Source organism: Cornus florida, unplaced genomic scaffold (assembly GCF_030987335.1).
Source record: "Cornus florida cultivar Cherokee Brave unplaced genomic scaffold, ASM3098733v1 CherokeeBrave_3.0.0_Hap2_Chr08, whole genome shotgun sequence".
NCBI lineage: Eukaryota > Viridiplantae > Streptophyta > Magnoliopsida > Cornales > Cornaceae > Cornus > Cornus florida.
Window position 1 is genome coordinate 11,655,629 of NW_026775578.1, and position 18,800 is coordinate 11,674,428.

An 18,800-nucleotide genomic window follows, 5' to 3' on the forward strand; every position below is an offset into this window, starting at 1 on the left:
AGAAAGTTTTGTTGAATTGTATCGAATATACTACAGCTCATTCAACTTGATGAAGCTGTGAAATAATTGTTGCTTAAGAATCATGTAAAGCCACCAAGAGATAAATAGGACAAATTTTGTCTTTCCAATATATCTCTACGTCTATCCAAAACATACCACATCATAATTTGTATAACTTCCAGTACGTTTGAGTTCATAAATAATTTAATCCAAATAAAGTTGATGATGTGACGAGTTTTAGATTATTGGGTGAGGTTTTGAGATACTTAAAAATAAAAAATATTAGAGGAAATGTTTAAATAACACTTCAATCCAAACTTAAGTACAATTAAGGCCGGAACAGGTTTAGAACGAATTACTCTTTTTCAAACCTATTTCATTAATTAAAATATTTTTCCAAACTCAATTTGGGGCACCGCATCGGGCGGGTTCGAAGCGCCTCGTATACATACTTTTAAACAAACACATTTTGAATTTTAACAAATTTAAAATAAAATTTGTAAATCCTTTTTAGTATAGTCAAGTATCTAACAGTCGTAATAATAAAAATGTTGTTGAAATTGAAAACTATCATAAAATATATATATTATTACTAACAAAAGAATATTTATTTATTAATTACTAATTTAGGGCCTTGCGAGTTTCAAATTGTCTCCTCAAACTTGCCCCAAACCCAATTAGAATGATCTCAATTGGGACGGGCGAATTAAATTGACATTCATAAGAACAATTTATGTAGAATTCGGTAAGATTTGGATATGCTTATATTGTTAAAAATAAATTTGGTTGGGTTGGATCCATAGACATTTCAAATTTTAAATCCAATTCCAATTAAATATAAATTTTAAAATTTTTAACATAAACTTAATTTAAATAACAAAAACCAGTCCATTACGGATCGGATTTTGACCGGCACCCCATGGTCCCCAGGCCCAGTCCAAAGTATCACACTAAGCCCGTGGAGAGGAAACACTTTTTATTGGATCCCCCACACGGTCACACCTCAATTATATGGAGAGTAAATATGGAAATTACTCTCTCTCTCTCTCTCTCTCTCTCTCTCTCGTGGTGCGCGCTTTCCTATTCAACACACCCACGTGTTCTCCCTTCCTCCAATATCGAGCACCCATTCCCGATCTCAACACGCCACGTCGACACCCCCTCCCTCTCTCTCCTGATGTCACCCCACTCACTGAGTCTCACTCCCCTCCGTTCCCATGTGACGACACTCTCCCACCCATCACTTCCACAAAAACTCCTCCGTCTTCTTCTCTCTTTCTCTCTCCTATATCTATCATCGACTACCATTCTCCACCGCAGATTCTCTATCAAACGCTTTTTTCCTCCATTTCTTGTCCTCTTTTCCTTCTCTAAAATACATACTGTTTCGCATATTCGGTTGTCGCTTTCTCTCTTTTTTGGAATATATATATATATATATAAAATCTATAAATATCTTCGTACCTTTCTTCTCATTTAAATATAATTCAGTTTAACAAGCTCTTCCACTTCTCAATTTTCATAACCGAGATTCGATTTTTCTGCAAGTTGGTTCGTTTAACGACCTATATGTATTAATCTCTTTCTATATATATATTTATTGCTCTCTGATTCACGTGATTCTCTTTCTTATGTAGCTTTATTGAATTGCTTCACAGAATTCTTGAGGAGGATTGGAGTCTGAATAGTACGGTTCACACAAAGTAATTCTCTTCTCTGGTTTACCATTCTGTTATTGTTAATCTTGTTCATACACTTCTTCTATAATTTCACAGTGATTTTAAATTTTAATTTTCTTTAGTATCATATAATATAAATTGCGGAAATAGTTAAATTGTTGACTGATATATAAGTTCAATTCAGAATTGATGTACGGTTCGCATTCTTTCATGGCAAATTCTAATGTCAATTTCTTATTTTTCGATTCTCTTGTCAACATATACACATGCATATACACATAAATGTAAAGAATCTGATTTTTATTACAATAGTAAACCTTTTTTTTTTTTTTTTTTGTAATTTTGTTTGTTGTAGATTTTTTTCAAGCGAACTTTCTATTTATTTTTATCTATATTTAGCTGTGATCAGTTTCAATTTTTGGTTGTTTGATGATTGAATTTTCATTATATGAGGTACTTTTATAGAAGTACTAGGGATGACGACTACAGAAAAATCCAATGGTGCTACTGGATATGGCGTTGCTGCAAAGATTCCAGCCTCTGCGCATCCAATGGCCGGAGAACCAAAAGAGATTGCTTCTAATATCAATTACCACGTACGGTACAGTCCTCATTTTTCTGCTTTTAAGTTTGAGCCAGAGCAAGCGTACTATGCAACAGCAGAGAGCGTTCGTGATCGCCTGGTACAGGTAAGAATTAATAAGCCATGAAACTAATCTATTGATATTTGAAGAATACTGTCTAGCACTGATGATCTGTTTGTTCCTTGTTTCTGATTTATTCTCTGTATTATGCTTCTTATGTCATCAATATCCTGAGTTGGTTTATTTTGAATCTATTCTTTGAGAAACGTTGTCGGGGTTTGAGTTGTGAATCACGAATATTCATTATATTCATGATTGCTCACACTGCTCAACATTACTAGAAGAAACCATCATGCATGCAATCAATCTTCACCATGGTCATGATCCATAATGGCCCGGCTATGATCTTCAATGGCTGGACTAAGTATTGCATCACGATATACTCTGTAGGCTCTTATTATTACAATTACATAATAAAAATAAAACCGGCATAGAGAAACCAATTAATTTGCCCATTCGCTGGAATTTTCAAATTAATTGTCCTTTACATGTTACCGCGAATATGATAAAATATTTCTTGCCAAATGTTGTGTGGGATTATGCTAATAAAAGAAAACACTTTGATATATATATATATATATATATATATATTTCCATATTTTGCTTAGAAAATTACGTCCATTGATTACTGAAAAGTAAAAGCATTTACCTATAGGAGATTATCATACTAAGTGGAGTATGTTGCTTGATTTCACACAAATTTTATATCACTTCCTATAAGAACATTTGCACATCTCACAGTATGCCAATTTGCACCATAAGAATCATGCATTACTGTTATGGTACAAAGTGCTGTCCAATCTTACTGTACCTCAATCTTCACAAATTAGGGAAAGACGAAAACTCCGCCTGGCACCATTCTTTGCCGAAAATCAATGATTTAATATAAGAGTACTTGAAAATAGGAAAAGAATGATGTAGTATCTTCTTGACTTCGTATGGCTGTGTAGAAGATGGTCCATAATGCTTTTATTTATAAGTGGATATAGGCGAAATTTAAATCAAATACATGACCAAAACTGATGCTTAAAATTAACAAGTTAATGTCTATAAATGACGCATAAGCCTAATAAATTGGCCCAGCATGTACTTTGGCTAAAACTAATCATTTGGCAGATACCAATTAATTATCCAATTGTTAAATAAAGAAACATTTTATGTTAAAGCATGGTTTACATATACATGTGTGTTTTTCACACTTCAACTTAAGTTTTGGAGAGGCAAAAACAAAGTCCACATTAGATCAAATCATTTGGATCTATTAACCCTTAAACCCAATAAAATTAGTTGATTTCTACAATGCTGATTTCATATTATTTTTCTTCATGATTTGTATATCAAAATATAGAGATGTTAGAGGGCTAAGATGCTTTAACCAGTATATGAATTAAAAATCTCTAGACATGGCTAGGTCTACACCACCACAAAGTAATGAGGGGGAAAAAGGATAGAAAGCAGAAATCTGATTTTTGATTTCATAATACTGTTATGTGCATTCCTATAGGCATATGCATTGGCTCACTTGTAAAATTGCAGCTAAATTAATGGAGCTTCTTTTTATTTGTTGATTGGTTCTGCAGCAATGGAATGAGACCTATCTTCATTATCACAAAGTTGATCCAAAGCAAACATACTATCTATCAATGGAGTATCTCCAAGGACGAGCTTTGACTAACGCAATTGGAAACCTAAACATTCAAGATGCATATGCTGATGCTTTGAATAAGTTAGGTCATAAACTCGAGGAAATTGTTGAGCAGGTAGTCCAATTTTTTGCAACCCTTCACACATCACATTGTTGTCCAAAGGCTATGGCCATGCCATAATTACGCAAGGCACTGTGCCATGGATGTCTTCTCATTTAGAGTTTGTACCATTTGTAATTTACTCGCTTCAATAGCTTTTCATTAAGACCTCTGCAACTGGTCATATTATGAAATAAGATTTGGCTCAAGGAACTTTAGGGAAACAAGTTCCTGTTTGTGTTCTCCTCTTGTAAAAGACGTGTTCAAATTAGTCAGCACAATTCAGTTCCATTCTGTTAGTAATGCTCTGAGATCCTACGTCTTTGTGGGTGTGTTGGTATTAATCAACCAATAGCATCCCACCTACATATATTGGATAGGTGACATGAACCTTATTCCACCATTTCAAGCAATCAGTTTCCCGGACACAACTATTTTTAGCTTCTGATATTGGGTTATAATTCATTTTGAACATACCTTATCGTGTCTATATTCTATACCTACATGCAGCGTATTGATGTTGCTTGAATAATTTTTGTAGGAGAAAGATGCAGCACTAGGGAATGGTGGTCTGGGAAGGCTTGCATCATGCTTTCTAGACTCTATGGCAACTTTGAATTTGCCTGCATGGGGCTATGGTCTGAGGTACAGATATGGGCTGTTCAAGCAGCGGATCACCAAGGAGGGCCAAGAAGAAAGTGCTGATGACTGGCTTGAGGTTTGATTTACCTGAAAATTCTGTAAAATATTGCTTGTATAATGGGAATTCAACTAAGCATAAGTTTTGTGGGATGTTGTGCAGAAGTTTAGTCCATGGGAAGTTGTGAGGCATGATGTTGTGTACCCTGTCAGATTCTTTGGTCAGGTTGAGGTCCAGCCCTCTGGATTGTAAGTTTGAACTCAAGCATCTTTTGTCATTTACTAGAGTATTGCTTGCGCATTTTGGTTGAAGAATATTATTATAACTTTAGATTGCTGTACTGATTTCAAATTTACAATGCTAGTTAGTTACTATGAACTTCTGCACATTATTTATGTGATGTTTTTTGAATGTATTACAGTCGAAAATGGGTTGGTGGAGAGGTTGTAAAAGCTCTTGCCTATGATGTGCCTATTCCAGGATACAAAACCAAGAATACCATCAGCCTTCGGCTCTGGGAAGCCAAAGCTAGTGCTGAGGACTTTAACCTATTTCAATTTAATGATGGCAAGTATGAATCTGCTGCACAGCTGCATTCTAGTGCTCAGCAGGTTGATCTATCTTACTCTTATACAAGAGGCAGTGTGGCAAATATAGACCCCCCCACCCCCCTGTTAAATAATACGGTTTAGTTTATTAGTATTAGATACTACTCTTATTCCTTGCCACCTGTTGTGTAAAATGTTAGTCTCTTTTCCCAAATTCTTCTAGTTATTACTCTAAAATTGTAATTAATTAATGGGTGAATTATAGTTTAGGGTTCATTCTAAGCTGTAACTATGAAAAAGGGAATTGTCAATGTAAAATTAGTTTGTTGTGAGTCAAACTGGTAGTTTTTCCTTTTACATAGTTACTGCTCGGACTGAATGCTAAACTGTAAATTCCCCTTTAGAAAGCTGCTTCTCATTCAAAAAACTTGTGTGCTTGCCTGTGTTGCAACTGATTCTTTATAGCTTACACATATAATGTTGTGCATTTTCAGATTTGTGCTGTTCTATACCCTGGCGATGCTACAGAAAATGGGAAACTCTTACGGCTAAAGCAACAATTTTTCCTGTGCAGTGCATCACTTCAGGTTGGCTGGTTCTCTCTCTCTCTCTCTCTCTCTCTCTCTCTCTCTCTCTCTCTCTCTCTCTCTCTCTCTCTCTCGTCTTTGTTTATGGACCATATCATTCTCTTGTGCCACTTTTGTGATTTCTCTACTTTTCTTGTTAAAATCTTGACATTGTACCAAAGTTGGCAAGCATCATATTGATGCTTCTGCAACAAACACATACTTCTCAAAGAATATTGGTCCCCTTCAAAGTTCGCCTTAATTCAAATTTCAACCTGAAACTGAATTGCAAAGGGAGCCTCGATTTTATCCTTGTTTTTTCGAGATGGATGTCATACTTGTCTTTGATAATGGATCAACTCAATCTCCTCTCCTGCTCATTTATCTAATTTGTCAGTGTTAGGGGGTTGGCAGCAATATCAACTGGAAATTGGAAATGTGGACACCAAACTCAGTTATTAGTATTTAATTTTAAAGAAGGCATTATTGCTTCAACAATGCTAGTTCAGCCCCAGGGTGACTTTTCTTCTCACATTATGAAGTCTATGCAACTAGATTGCCTTAGGTTGAGTATAACATGGGTTTATTAACCAAGAATGCCTTAATTTTTTTAATTTAAGGGAGATTTTTACAGCAGGTTTCTTGTGTGATTTTTTAAAGAAAGGCACATGGAGCTGTTATTGTGTCTTTTCATTTCCTAATCTTGGGATCAATCTCAGGACATGATCTGCACATTCAAAGAGAGAAAAGTTGGGAAAGGCTCATGGAAATGGTCCGAATTTCCTAGCAAGGTTGCAGTACAACTGAATGACACACATCCTACTCTTGCAATTCCAGAGCTGATGCGATTACTTATGGATGATGAAGGACTTGGATGGGATGAGGCTTGGGATGTGACAACAAGGTGCAGTTATCTTTTTTGTTTGGTAGAAATAGAATACTTAGTAATTGGAGTTTTCCCTGAATAATTTCCTTGTTCCTGCTGCTGCTGTTCGATGTTTGTGTTCATATACGTTTTTCTGATGGGAGCTAATGAAATAACAAAAGAATTATTGAACCAGGACAATTGCTTATACAAATCATACAGTCCTTCCTGAAGCACTTGAGAAATGGTCACAAGCTGTAATGTGGAAGCTTCTTCCTCGCCATATGGAAATCATAGAAGAGATTGACAAGCGGGTATCTCATTCCTCCCCTTTCTATTTTTTTTCTATCTATGTATCTATCTATATATAGATACACACACACGCACGCATATACATATATAGATAATATATGTAATTTTAAGTTCTTTGAGTACTATCATGACTTCTTGCAGTTTATGGAGATGATACATTCTACGCGACCTGACCTTGAGAGTAAGCTTCCCAGCATGCGCATCTTGGACAAAAATCCCCAAAAGCCAGTTGTGCGGATGGCAAATTTATGTGTGGTGTCTGCACATACGGTATGAAGTCCACTCCTTAGAAATCAACAAGCAGATTGTATTTTGTACTCACTTCGTTAAACTCTCCTGAAAATTATTAAGGGTTTCAGATTTGGTTTATCAGAAAGGTGAATAGTTTTGAGAAAATATGACAAATCAATTTTTTGATTCAATACCTAATATGTTGTAGTCACTTATTGGACAATCACCTACACTCATAAGAAGCATATTTTTTTCTGATGGAATCGTCCTGTCCAGTGAACTTGCATTATTTTCATGCATATGTTGCCTTTTACTTTCTTCCTAAACCCTTAATCTATCTCCTTCTTTTGGTCCTTTATTCACGAAACCCTTATTCCTCCTTTGAGCTTTTGATTAATATATCTAGGAAATCACAAAGAGACTATTTGTTGCCATCTCTCTGCAGGTGAATGGTGTTGCCCAGTTACACAGTGACATCTTAAAGTCTGAATTATTTGCAGACTATGTGTCTATATGGCCCACCAAATTCCAGAATAAAACCAATGGTATAACTCCTCGTCGTTGGCTCCGTTTTTGCAGTCCCCAGCTCAGTAATATAATCACCAAATGGTTAAAAACCGATCAATGGGTGACCAACCTTGACCTACTTACAGATCTTCGGAAAGTACGTATAGTATTTGTTTTCGAAGCATATCTATACATTTTGTTCTATTGATGAATGATTCCTGTGACTGCAATTATATCTGCTGATGCCTCCTCCTATAGTTTGCTGACAAAACAGACTTCCAAGCTGAATGGGAATCGGCCAAGATGGCTAACAAGCAACGTTTAGCACAGTACATACTGAAAGTGACAGGTGTGACCATCGACCCAAATAGCCTTTTCGATATACAAGTCAAGCGCATCCACGAATATAAAAGACAGCTGCTAAATATTCTGGGTGCAATCTATAGGTACAAGAAGTTAAAGGTAGAACAGACTTCCTAATATTTCCAATTATTTACTTGTGCAATATTCATTCTTAAATAGCTCGATTATCATAGTCAAAATTTGTTTTTTAAATAATAATAATAAAAAATAAATAAATAAATAAAAAAGAAAAAAATAAATTTTAGGACACCTAATGCCCAAGTACCCATGCCCATGTAGGGACTGTTTTTTGCTTCTCATATGTTCTCCAAGAGAGAGAGAGAGTTTAGCTGTTTTTTTTTTTCCGAGTTGATAAGTTTAGTTGTTTGTTCATGTCCACTTAATTGGAAATTTGTTAATGTCAGGTTATAAATCCGTTATTATCTACTGGTTGATGTCAACGCACCCTCCAATGATGTGTTCCTCATATTCGTATATTTTACATGCTTCACAGATTCTGTGTAAATCTAATTCTATTGCTGAAATTTTCTAATATAACTACTTTTATTGAACAGTTGGTTCTTTGGTCTGAACTCTGAAGTCACCTTTTATGATAAAATCTTGAAAATTATCAAAATGCTCAACAAAGTTAAGCTCCAGTCTTTGGAGTACATATTTCCGGGCAGCAAAGCTTCATAAACTTTCTTCTAGTTTACCAACTTCTATTAAACTATCACACATTCGATTCTTTAGTCTGAACTCTGAAGTCTTCGCGATCTTTTTATGATAAATATTGAAATGATCAAAGTACATATTTCCGGGCAGCAAAGCTTCATAAACTTTCTTCTAGTTTACCAACTTCTATTAAACTATCACACATTCGATTCTTTAGTCTGAACTCTGAAGTCTTCGCGATCTTTTTATGATAAATATTGAAATGATCAAAATGCTTCTACAAGCATTCAGTTCAAGTGTTCAACAAAGTTCAGTTCCTTTGGAGTACATATTTTCAGGTAGCAAAGTTTAGTAGCTATACTCGTAAACATTATTCAAATCTCATAAACTTTCTTCAAACTGATTATGACAGGAGATGAGCCCTGAAGAGCGGAAAAGTACAACATCACGTACCATCATGATCGGCGGTAAAGCATTTGCAACATACACAAATGCTAAAAGGATTGTCAAGCTTGTGTGTGATGTTGGTGCTGTTGTCAACAATGATCCTGAAGTCAATAGTTATTTGAAGGTAAGTTAATTTATGTAGATTTTCTTGATGCTGCAAATGTACCTCTATTTGCTTGCGGGGTGGACTACATATAACATGTTCCTGTAGCATTCAAAACTTTTGTTCTCGTTTCTGTCAACTTTTTGGTCCTGTCTGAGAAACTTTTTTGTGTTATATGCTATGCATGATATAAGGTTTAATTTAGACTGGTCTTTTTATTGTTTCCCAAACTTTTCAGGTAGTCTTTGTACCAAATTATAATGTTTCTGTAGCGGAGGTGCTTATACCAGGAAGCGAGCTATCACAACATATCAGCACTGCAGGCATGGAGGCAAGTGGCACGAGCAACATGAAATTTTCACTCAACGGTTGCCTCATTATAGGTACACTAGATGGGGCTAATGTGGAAATCAGAGAGGAAATTGGGGAGGAAAATTTCTTTCTCTTTGGTGCAACAGCAGATGAAGTCCCTCAGCTGCGCAAGGACAGAGAGAATGGACTGGTATTAATCTGTAGTTTCTTAATGCTCAGTCAACAGATCAATTTTTATTTTAAATCCCAATAAATGCTACAAGACCTCCTGGCCAACTCTGTAATATTCAGAAAGAATTGTTTTCTGTAGTTGCATTTTTTTACTTCATTCATCGTATGCAAACGGAATTTAATTATCCTCTCTCGACCATCTGACTCCTGACCCCCACCCTTCCAAATGCCACCGGGGGGGGGGGGGGGTGGTGGGGGAGGGGTGGGGTTGGTTCAGTAATTTGCATACTTCTGAGCCTCCATTTTGTTTTCTCCCAATCTGATATTGTTTCTTGTTTACTACTATACAGTTCAAGCCAGATCCTCGGTTTGAAGAGGCCAAGCAATTTATAAGATCTGGAGCATTTGGAAGCTATGATTACAACCCACTCCTTGAGTCTTTGGAGGGAAACTCTGGTTATGGCCGTGGTGATTATTTTCTTGTTGGTCATGACTTTCCAAGCTACATGGATGCTCAAGCAAGAGTAGATGAAGCTTACAAGTAAGAAATTCAGGCTCTCCCACTTAATTTGATGTGTGTATGCGGAGTTCATACGCTGTTATTCCATGTTTTGAAACAAATATAATCACACCCTTGACTTCCTTTTCTGGTGCACATGAGATAATTATAAAAAAAAAAAAATTATCATCATGCCCACTTCACATATCGATACAAGGAGCTACATCTAGCACTGTTTTTTTGGTTGGCCATGGATTTGGACCCTGACATCTGCCCGTTACAAACCCAAGTATAAGCCAAGATACGACCCCACAATGGCGGGAGCCTCGTGCACTGGTTTTGCCATAGGGTTTTTAGCAGAAGCTGCTGCTGAACATCTTTAATCAACCTTGTCTGTAATAACTCGTGTAATCTGTAACCTGGCTTCATCTTCAGAAACAGGCTTAAAGTTGAGTTCAACGACTACCGAAGGTGTCCTGATGGGAAGCAAAATAGCATCTGTTACTTTTAGGTTCTTCTCCTGATATGAGGAAGCATGCATGCTAAACATAAGTGGAGAATTATGTTGATTGGCCTTTTTATCTATTTATCTTGATAATTGTTTGGTGCTTGCAGGGATAGGAAAAGATGGACAAAGATGTCAATATTAAGCACTGCTGGGAGCGGCAAATTTAGTAGTGACCGGACAATTTCTCAGTACGCGAAGGAAATCTGGAACATAGAGGAGTGCCGCGTACCATAAGCCAAATTACAACCCTATTATGTATTAACTGTCTTTATGCTATTTATTTTATTTTATCAGATTTTATGCTGGAAAAAATAAAAGAAATTCAAATTAGAAAAGCAAAAACAACAAAAACATACGCTTATCTAAAAGCATCATTAATAAGCAGAATGCTTTGCATTTTAACTGTGTTGTGAGCTTGTCTCTAAAATGACCTGCTTTCACCTGGATAGCTTTTGATTGTAATTTTTATTAAAGAAAGTAGCTAGTTGCTACCAGTTCTATATCTCTTGTTCGGTGGTGTGTTTCCAGTATTCCTACATGACTCTATATGCTCAAACCTTTTAATGCTTATCATCTTAATTACGTTCTGTTCTTTCCCAATTCATGATTTATTAGTATCAACATAGCTCCTATTTAAATAACGAAATGCAAATCTTTTATCATCATAGTTGCATTCTTTCCAAATTTGTTGTTTTCAACAGAGCTTCCCATTCAAACAACTACATTTTTTTTTTTTTTCCCTTACTGAGCGAGCTTGGAGTTGATCTCTCTCATCCTATGAGAATGTTCTATGAGAATCAAGCAGTTTTTTTTTTTTTTGTAAGTGAGCTAGGAGTTGATCTCTCTTATCCTCTGAGAATGTTTAATGATAATCAAGCAGCAACTCGCATCACCTCTAATCCGGTTTTTTGTGAATTAACAAAGTCGCCAAAGAAATCTGTGTAATTTGTTCGGAGGATCTGGTGGCACAGATGAGGGCAGAGGCGTGACTACACCAAACAGCTAAAGAGTCGTGGCTAACGGGGTGTGAGTTTCTTGGTGTCTTTGGCTTTCTGTCAGGAAAAAAAAAAAATCTTAACAGGCAGTTTTTCAAAGTTTTGGTCGATATAGGGGGCTCTTAACATTGCTAGCACCGAGAGTCCCAGACCACCACCAAATCCTCTTCCCATTCTCAACTCACCGGAGCATAGTCCGAATTCAGTATCATTTATGGTATAAAGAATCTCTTCATCTTTTTTTAACCGTATTATATCACCATGTAGCCCCTAAATCACTAGCGAACGACAAAAAATGCGCACGAGTCCTATAGGTGTGCCTACACGAAAACGGAAGTTAATATACTACCAATAGGAGGGAGGTTGTGAAGCACTAGTGCGCATTATATGTCAGTTCAGGTCTGCCATTTTCATCATCTCAGTTGTCAAACAGTGATCATGATCATAATTAATCCGGTAATGAGAGCAAATCATCAGACAAAAAACCCAGCAATATCGTTAGACATGTCGGTGTCCAGCCCAATGTATACAACTATAACCACCTAGAAACATATGGGGAAAATGCAATCACAATTATGACAAGGTAACCAGTCATTATATTATCCCTGGATCATACCCTTGACAGACTGCAAAAATCCAACCAAAGAAAAATATACAGCCACGCCAAAAATAGAAACCATAAGAATCAATTTGCTTAAGATAGCACTACCGAAATACAATACAGCTATTCAGAAGATATAGAACAAAAGGGAAGTCCTGACTACATTGATATCAATATGCTCGCTCAAATAGTCAGCCACCAGGCAAACCAAACAATAGGTCCCCCAACTACAACCACATGAGTTGACGATCTTAAACCACTATCCCTAAAATAAGAGACCCCTACCAACTCAAACCCAAACCCTTCAATACGAAGGTGAACCAGACCTAGGAGTCTCAGATCTGGAAATTGGGCTCCCGCTTGGGCTCCTAGAACAGCTCCTAGAAGAATATCTGCCCCTAGAATGCTCAAGCCTGCGTGAAAAGCTCCTCCTCAAGCTCCTAATTCTAGGGGAAATGCTTCGAGAGTAGCTTCTCCTCGAGCTCCTCCCCCGCCTTGGAGAAATGCGGCGAGAGTAACTTCTTGAGCGCCCTGGAGAAACACTGCGTGAATAGCTCCTGTAACTCCGCCGCCTGGGGGACACACTGCCTGAGTAGCTCCTCCTCGACCTCCCCCTCACCACAGGTGAGGTGCTTCGTGAGATAGAACGATAGTGGCCTCTCCTGTACCAGCGGTCATCTGGTGAGTTGTGCCTATAGAAGTAAGGAGAATAGGATCTATCACGCCTGCTAACAGGTGACCCGCTGTACGGGGAACGAGATCCTTCACTGTAGTAAGGGGAGTATGATCCTCGTCTACTGTAGTAAGAATAAGACCTGCGCCGCCTGTAGTGAGGAGAGGGTGACCTGCTCCTATCTAAGTCGGACGAATAATGAGGAGAGCGGCTCCTGGAATAATAGGGAGAATAACTAGGAGAGCGACGCCGCACTACATCAATAAAAGAAGAAGGATAATCAACAAACTTACAAGCCAATAATCTTACCACGTTAATCAATAATCAACACTAACTGCAATAATTACAACATTAATCAATAATCTTACCACGGATTGTTCTCAACCCAAGATACTTTCCAGGGGTGGGTGTCCGACCTCTTCGCCTCTTAGCCTGGAAATATTGAATAAAGACAAAGCATGAGGCCACAAAATCAAGTGGATCAAATAAAGTACCAAAATAAAGCCAACTTAAATAAATACCAACAGAATTCAATAGCCAGAATTATGTTAATTCAATTAACAACTAAAAGAGCTCAAGGTTAAATTGCTGGAGAAAGAGAGAAATGTAGGGCATACAACCCTCTGATTAATAGTCTGATATTTGCTTGATGAGTTTGATTCATTTGTTAGTTGTAATTTGGTGAAGAGCTGCTACACACAGCTAACCTGCTGCCAAAAAAACTTTAGGCGAAGAGAAGCAAACAACTTTCAACACAAATAACTAATAGCAAACTGTGTATCATCTTGACACAAGAATGAGCACAAACAACAGTAGAGATGCAATGAAAAATGGAGAAAAATAAAAGTTATAGAAAGCCAGGTACGAAATAAGCTCATTTACCTTCTCCACCGTGATGACACGGCCTTCAAGAACAGAGCGGTTCAGATACTTAATGCAGCGGTTAGCATCCGTAACAGAGCACATAGTTACAAACCCAAATCCACGAGATTCTCTAGTCCATGGATCAACCACAAGATGAACATCCTCAACCTAGAAAGTCAACTCATGTCAGTGAAAACAAAGGCACATGGATGGACCAATAAAACCTAAAGAAACTATCAGCTGCTTAGCTAGCTACCCTCAACCACTCATGTACTTAGCTTAACAGTTCAGATGGAAATCTTAACATCCATAGCATCAAGGGAATGAAGAAATTAAGTGGAACAATAAAAAAAACAGTGAGGAGAAATTGAACGTTAAAACAGCTTTGGGATCAACAAGGTAACTAGACCATGAATCAAGGCCCTGGAAAGGGGTTGGGTAAATGAACTTCACATGTACCTTTCCCTCGGTTGCAAAATGCTTCTCAAGGTCTCTTTTCGTTATTCGCGGTGATAATCCTGTTACATATAGGTTATTCCCAGGGTTTTCAACATCACTGGAATCACGGCTCCTGTTAAATCATTTCAAAATAGGTAAATGAAAAAACCTTAATGTAAGTTAATTATTAAAAACATAAAAGAAAGATGGGGAAAAGGAGGGGGGTGAAGAAAATTTGACTTGACTCGGTACCTTGACCGGCTTCTGGATAAGGACCTTGACAAGGACCTCAAAACTGACCTACTGTACCGCCTGTATGGGGAAGGAGAGCGAGAATACCTACAAATATATGCAGGACATGAAGCAGTTAGCAACAAGAATAAAGACATTGCCAATACTAGATCCAAATCCAAAAACCTGAATCAAAAGAAATGAGCATCAAATCTACCCACCTTGATCTTTTGGAGTATGACATCTGGAAACATTAAACATGAAAACAAAATTAATAATTAGTACCAATGAAGAAGCACAAGAATCGTGATGTAATGAAATACTAAGACAAAAAAAGAGATATATACCATTTGAGCATTTCAAGCAATGGACCAGGCCCAAACAACCAACACTCGGAAACCACTTAATACAGTTTATTTCCATGAATTGTATTAATGTTAATCCATTAATACAATACATTAATATAATACATGTTTTATGACAAATAAACTGTATCAATCAAGTTTACTTTTGTTACCAGACTAAACTTCAGCCTTTCAGTTTTACAAGGCAAATGTATTATGAATACTGTCAGAACTCTTGATAATAAGAATACAACCTTTTTATAGCATATGATCTGATTTAGATACCGCTACCAAAGTAACAAAGATAAGCAAAGACTTGTGCGCGTTCACATACAATAAGAAGGCCGATAATCATCTTTAATGCCATCTATGCCAAATGCTACTGGGAAAAACAATCTCATGCCACTGACCCACCCACACACACTAATTGAAAAAGGGACAAATACAATGAACCTCCAAGCCATCACAATAAACTTTTTTTTTTTTTTTTTCCAACTTTTAATTGAGTAGCAAACAGATTTAAATAATTCCCTGGCACAGATTTCTTGTTGAATTTTATATAAACATCATTTTCGGGTCTGACATGATGTTAAATGAAAAAAAATAATAATTAAAAAAAAGTGTGTGTGTGTATTTTGGTGGGAATACCATAAAAATATGAGGTTCCAAAATTTTCAACGCATCAACAAAAAATATAAAATTTCTGAGATAGTTCTTTGAAAACATAATGCAAAATTAAACATAAAGAGCTCCAACATGTGCTACGAAATAAGAATTGCAAACATTGTGTGTGTGTATAAATACTAATACACACAATTTATGATTTAAAACTAATTTCAGATAAATAACTTAAAAACAACAACAACAACTGATATGATCAATTATAATACATATAAAACAAACAAATATCACAATCCAATAAAATCACAACTATATCTAGTTTTAATCCAAATCATCAAAACCGTACCGGCTCCCAATCGTATTTACCACATGTTAAATGAAAAAAAATAATAATTAAAAAAAAGTGTGTGTGTGTATTTTGGTGGGAATAACATTAAAATATGAGGTTCCAAAATTTTCAACGCATCAACAAAAAATATAAAATTTCTGAGATAGTTCTTTAAAAACATAATGCAAAATTAAACATAAAGAGCTCCAACATGTGCTACGAAATAAGAATTGCAAATATATACTAATACACACATATAAACACTGAGATAGTTCTTTGAAAACATAATGCAAAATTAAACATAAAGAGCTCCAACATGTGCTACGAAATAAGAATTGCAAACATATACTAATACACACATACAAACAACAACTGATATGATCAATTATAATACATATAAAACAAACAAATATCACAATCCAATAAAATCACAACTATATCTAGTTTTAATCCAAATCATCAAAACCGTATCACAATCCAATAATCACAACTATATCTAGTTTTAATCCAAATCATCAAAACCGTACCGGATATGATCAATTATAATACATATAAAACAAACAAATATCACAATCCAATAAAATCACAACTATATCTAGTTTTAATCCAAATCATCAAAACCGTACCGGCTCCCAATCGTATTTACCACAAAACAGGTAAATATATATATGTCAAAAGAGTGAGTACAAAAAAACCAATGCGTAAAAAAACCATAATCGATTCTATTTTGGTAAATCAAATAATTCATCAGAAATAATACAAATAATACAAAGATCATTTACTGAAAAAAAAAAAAAAAAAAAAAAAAAAACACTTAAAATCATCCAGTTATATAACAAAACGAGAGATCCAAAACAATCTTTCAATAAAATCAAAGATATGTATCTTTTCAATCAAAAAAAATCCAAGGTCATCACTTTTCAAAAAAAAAAAACAAAAACAAAAAAACACCTGCGAATCATCAAATAATCACATGCTAATACAAAAAATCAAGAGATCCATAACAAGCTTTCAAACATTTGATGATGAATCAAGAACGTTAAGAATTACCATAACAAGTTGTAACGAATAATTGGTCGATAATTCTCTTTTCCCTCTCTATAGAGCACAGAATATAACGCGAGTCTCTCGTAATTTCCCTAACCACAGGTTTATATAGGGGGAGAAAAGAGAGAAGTTTCTGGAGAAACGGACGCGAAAATAAATTAAATCCGCTTGAATTCGTTGTGGCTTGTGATTTTACTTTTTACGCTCTTTTTAGTGGTATAAAAATACGCTACGTCACCAAAAGTAGGGGTTATTTTGTAAAATTAATTGTGCTCAGTTTTCAGAGTAAAATGACCCCAGGGGTTGTGTGACACGACTCAAGAAGAACGGTCGTGATTGGATTTTGTAGGGGAACTAAAGTTTTTTGTTTTTTTCGTTTCCGGAAAGTAAAGTGTTTTATATATAGCTGTGCAAAATATACAGAAGGCCGAAGCCCAAAATACAGCCCAAGCAACGATTGGCCCAAGCCCATTCAGTAAGACAAGGCTTACATACAATTAGCAACAACCCTAATTGTATACAAAATCAAAATCAGCGCTTTAACACATTTGTGTGAGCCACCCACAGTTCGGTGTGCAAGAGACAACAGCAACAGAGCAGATCCGAAGCGTCCCGCCGATCATTTCCTAGAGATATATCCAAGAACAAAGTGTTCAAGTTGATTACCATCCAAAAAAAAGTGTTCAAGTTGATAGGGGAACTAAAGTTGCTATTAGGAACCACCTAATGTGTCGTGTGGATATGAATGCTTTAAATTAATTAATTAATTAAAATTAGGGCAAATTTTTAAATTTTATTTTTAATTTTTGGCAAAAAAAAAAAATCAAGAAAAAAGTTGATATAAACTCCTAAGTATCTAATTTATTGCAAAATAATATTTTAATGATGCAAATGCCCTTTAAAATAAATTTTTTATAAATTATTTTTTCCCTTATAATTTTTAAATAAATAATATTTTAAGAAAAAAATTAAAATTCCATGCCATTAAAGTGAAGTTATAGACAAAAATGCCCTTTAATGTAAGTTTTTTAAAAAAATAGATATCTAAAAATGATTATCATTTTAGATTTTCAATTTTTTTAAAAAAAATTATTCCAACCAATTTCATTTTCTTATAGACCCACCATTAAAAAAATATTTGAATTTTTTTAAACATCGCTATGTCAAATGAGTTATTTGTATTAATTTTAACTTTATTTAAGATAAATCATTTCCTTAAATTTGTATTAAGTGACATATTTGTCATAATTACATCGTTGTAACAAATTGAATAGTTAGAGGTTTTATGTAAACCCTTTTTTTTTTATAGACTTTTCTGCCATAAATCAAAGTAGAAGGATATTTTATGCAATTTTCCCTATAAAATATAAAATAGGCCAAAGTACAAAAAATCCCCTCAACTTGTAGTCTTTTTCCGGTAAATCCTTGTCTATTTTTTTACCAAACAACCTCGTCTTGTAACCCTTTCCAATAAATCCCTCATGTCTTTTTTTTTTTTTTTTTTACCAAATAACCCCCATCAACTAGTTGAAGGGGTAAAATAGTTGATATTTTGACTAAAATGTCATTTTTATTTAAATCTTAATTTTCTCGAACTTAAAAAATTCATATTTCACAAATCGTACTTTTAAAAATTATAAATAATATATGCATGGAAAGCTTATGAAATAAGGATTCCAGAAATATAAAATTTGTACAACAAACCTTCATAACCAGAGAGATATAAGCAATCTAAAACTCTACTCGAACAATTTTATTTTATTTTTAAAAACTCGAGATATTTGCAATAAAATTTTCAAAATTATTCATTTACATATGAAGCCGAATATATAAAAAAATTTAGCCCTAACAAAAATCGATTTAA

The 18,800-nt window shown here is 35.3% G+C and overlaps 2 protein-coding genes across 8 annotated transcripts; one reads left to right on the top strand and one right to left on the bottom strand.

The window, feature by feature from the left end:
- Positions 1-1,280: 1,280 nt before the first annotated feature.
- On the top strand, positions 1,281-11,296 carry LOC132269372 (alpha-glucan phosphorylase, H isozyme). 7 transcript variants are annotated; one of them, XM_059770542.1, is made up of 17 exons: positions 1,281-1,551; positions 1,638-1,703; positions 2,133-2,368; positions 3,904-4,083; positions 4,610-4,786; positions 4,871-4,956; positions 5,130-5,319; positions 5,751-5,843; positions 6,542-6,726; positions 6,884-7,001; positions 7,141-7,269; positions 7,676-7,894; positions 7,996-8,199; positions 9,167-9,325; positions 9,543-9,806; positions 10,138-10,328; positions 10,902-11,296. In XM_059770542.1, exons 3-17 carry the CDS (start codon positions 2,156-2,158, stop codon positions 11,026-11,028), a joined length of 2,535 nt encoding a protein of 844 aa, XP_059626525.1. In that variant the 5' UTR covers positions 1,281-1,551; positions 1,638-1,703; positions 2,133-2,155; the 3' UTR covers positions 11,029-11,296. The 7 variants fall into 7 exon arrangements, with proteins under 7 accessions (XP_059626525.1, XP_059626530.1, XP_059626524.1 ...); XM_059770547.1 differs by having other exon boundaries at positions 1,659-1,703; XM_059770541.1 differs by having other exon boundaries at positions 1,282-1,551; positions 2,145-2,368.
- Positions 11,297-12,459: 1,163 nt separating this feature from the next.
- Positions 12,460-17,058, bottom strand: LOC132269373 (serine/arginine-rich splicing factor SR45a-like). Its single transcript, XM_059770549.1, has 7 exons — positions 16,940-17,058; positions 14,818-14,840; positions 14,618-14,704; positions 14,387-14,498; positions 13,946-14,095; positions 13,432-13,495; positions 12,460-13,317 (listed from the first exon to the last, which is right to left on the bottom strand). The coding sequence occupies exons 1-7, from the start codon at positions 16,940-16,942 to the stop codon at positions 12,695-12,697; spliced, it is 1,062 nt and encodes a 353-aa protein (XP_059626532.1). The 5' UTR covers positions 16,943-17,058; the 3' UTR covers positions 12,460-12,694.
- Between the last annotated feature and the right edge of the window lie 1,742 nt (positions 17,059-18,800).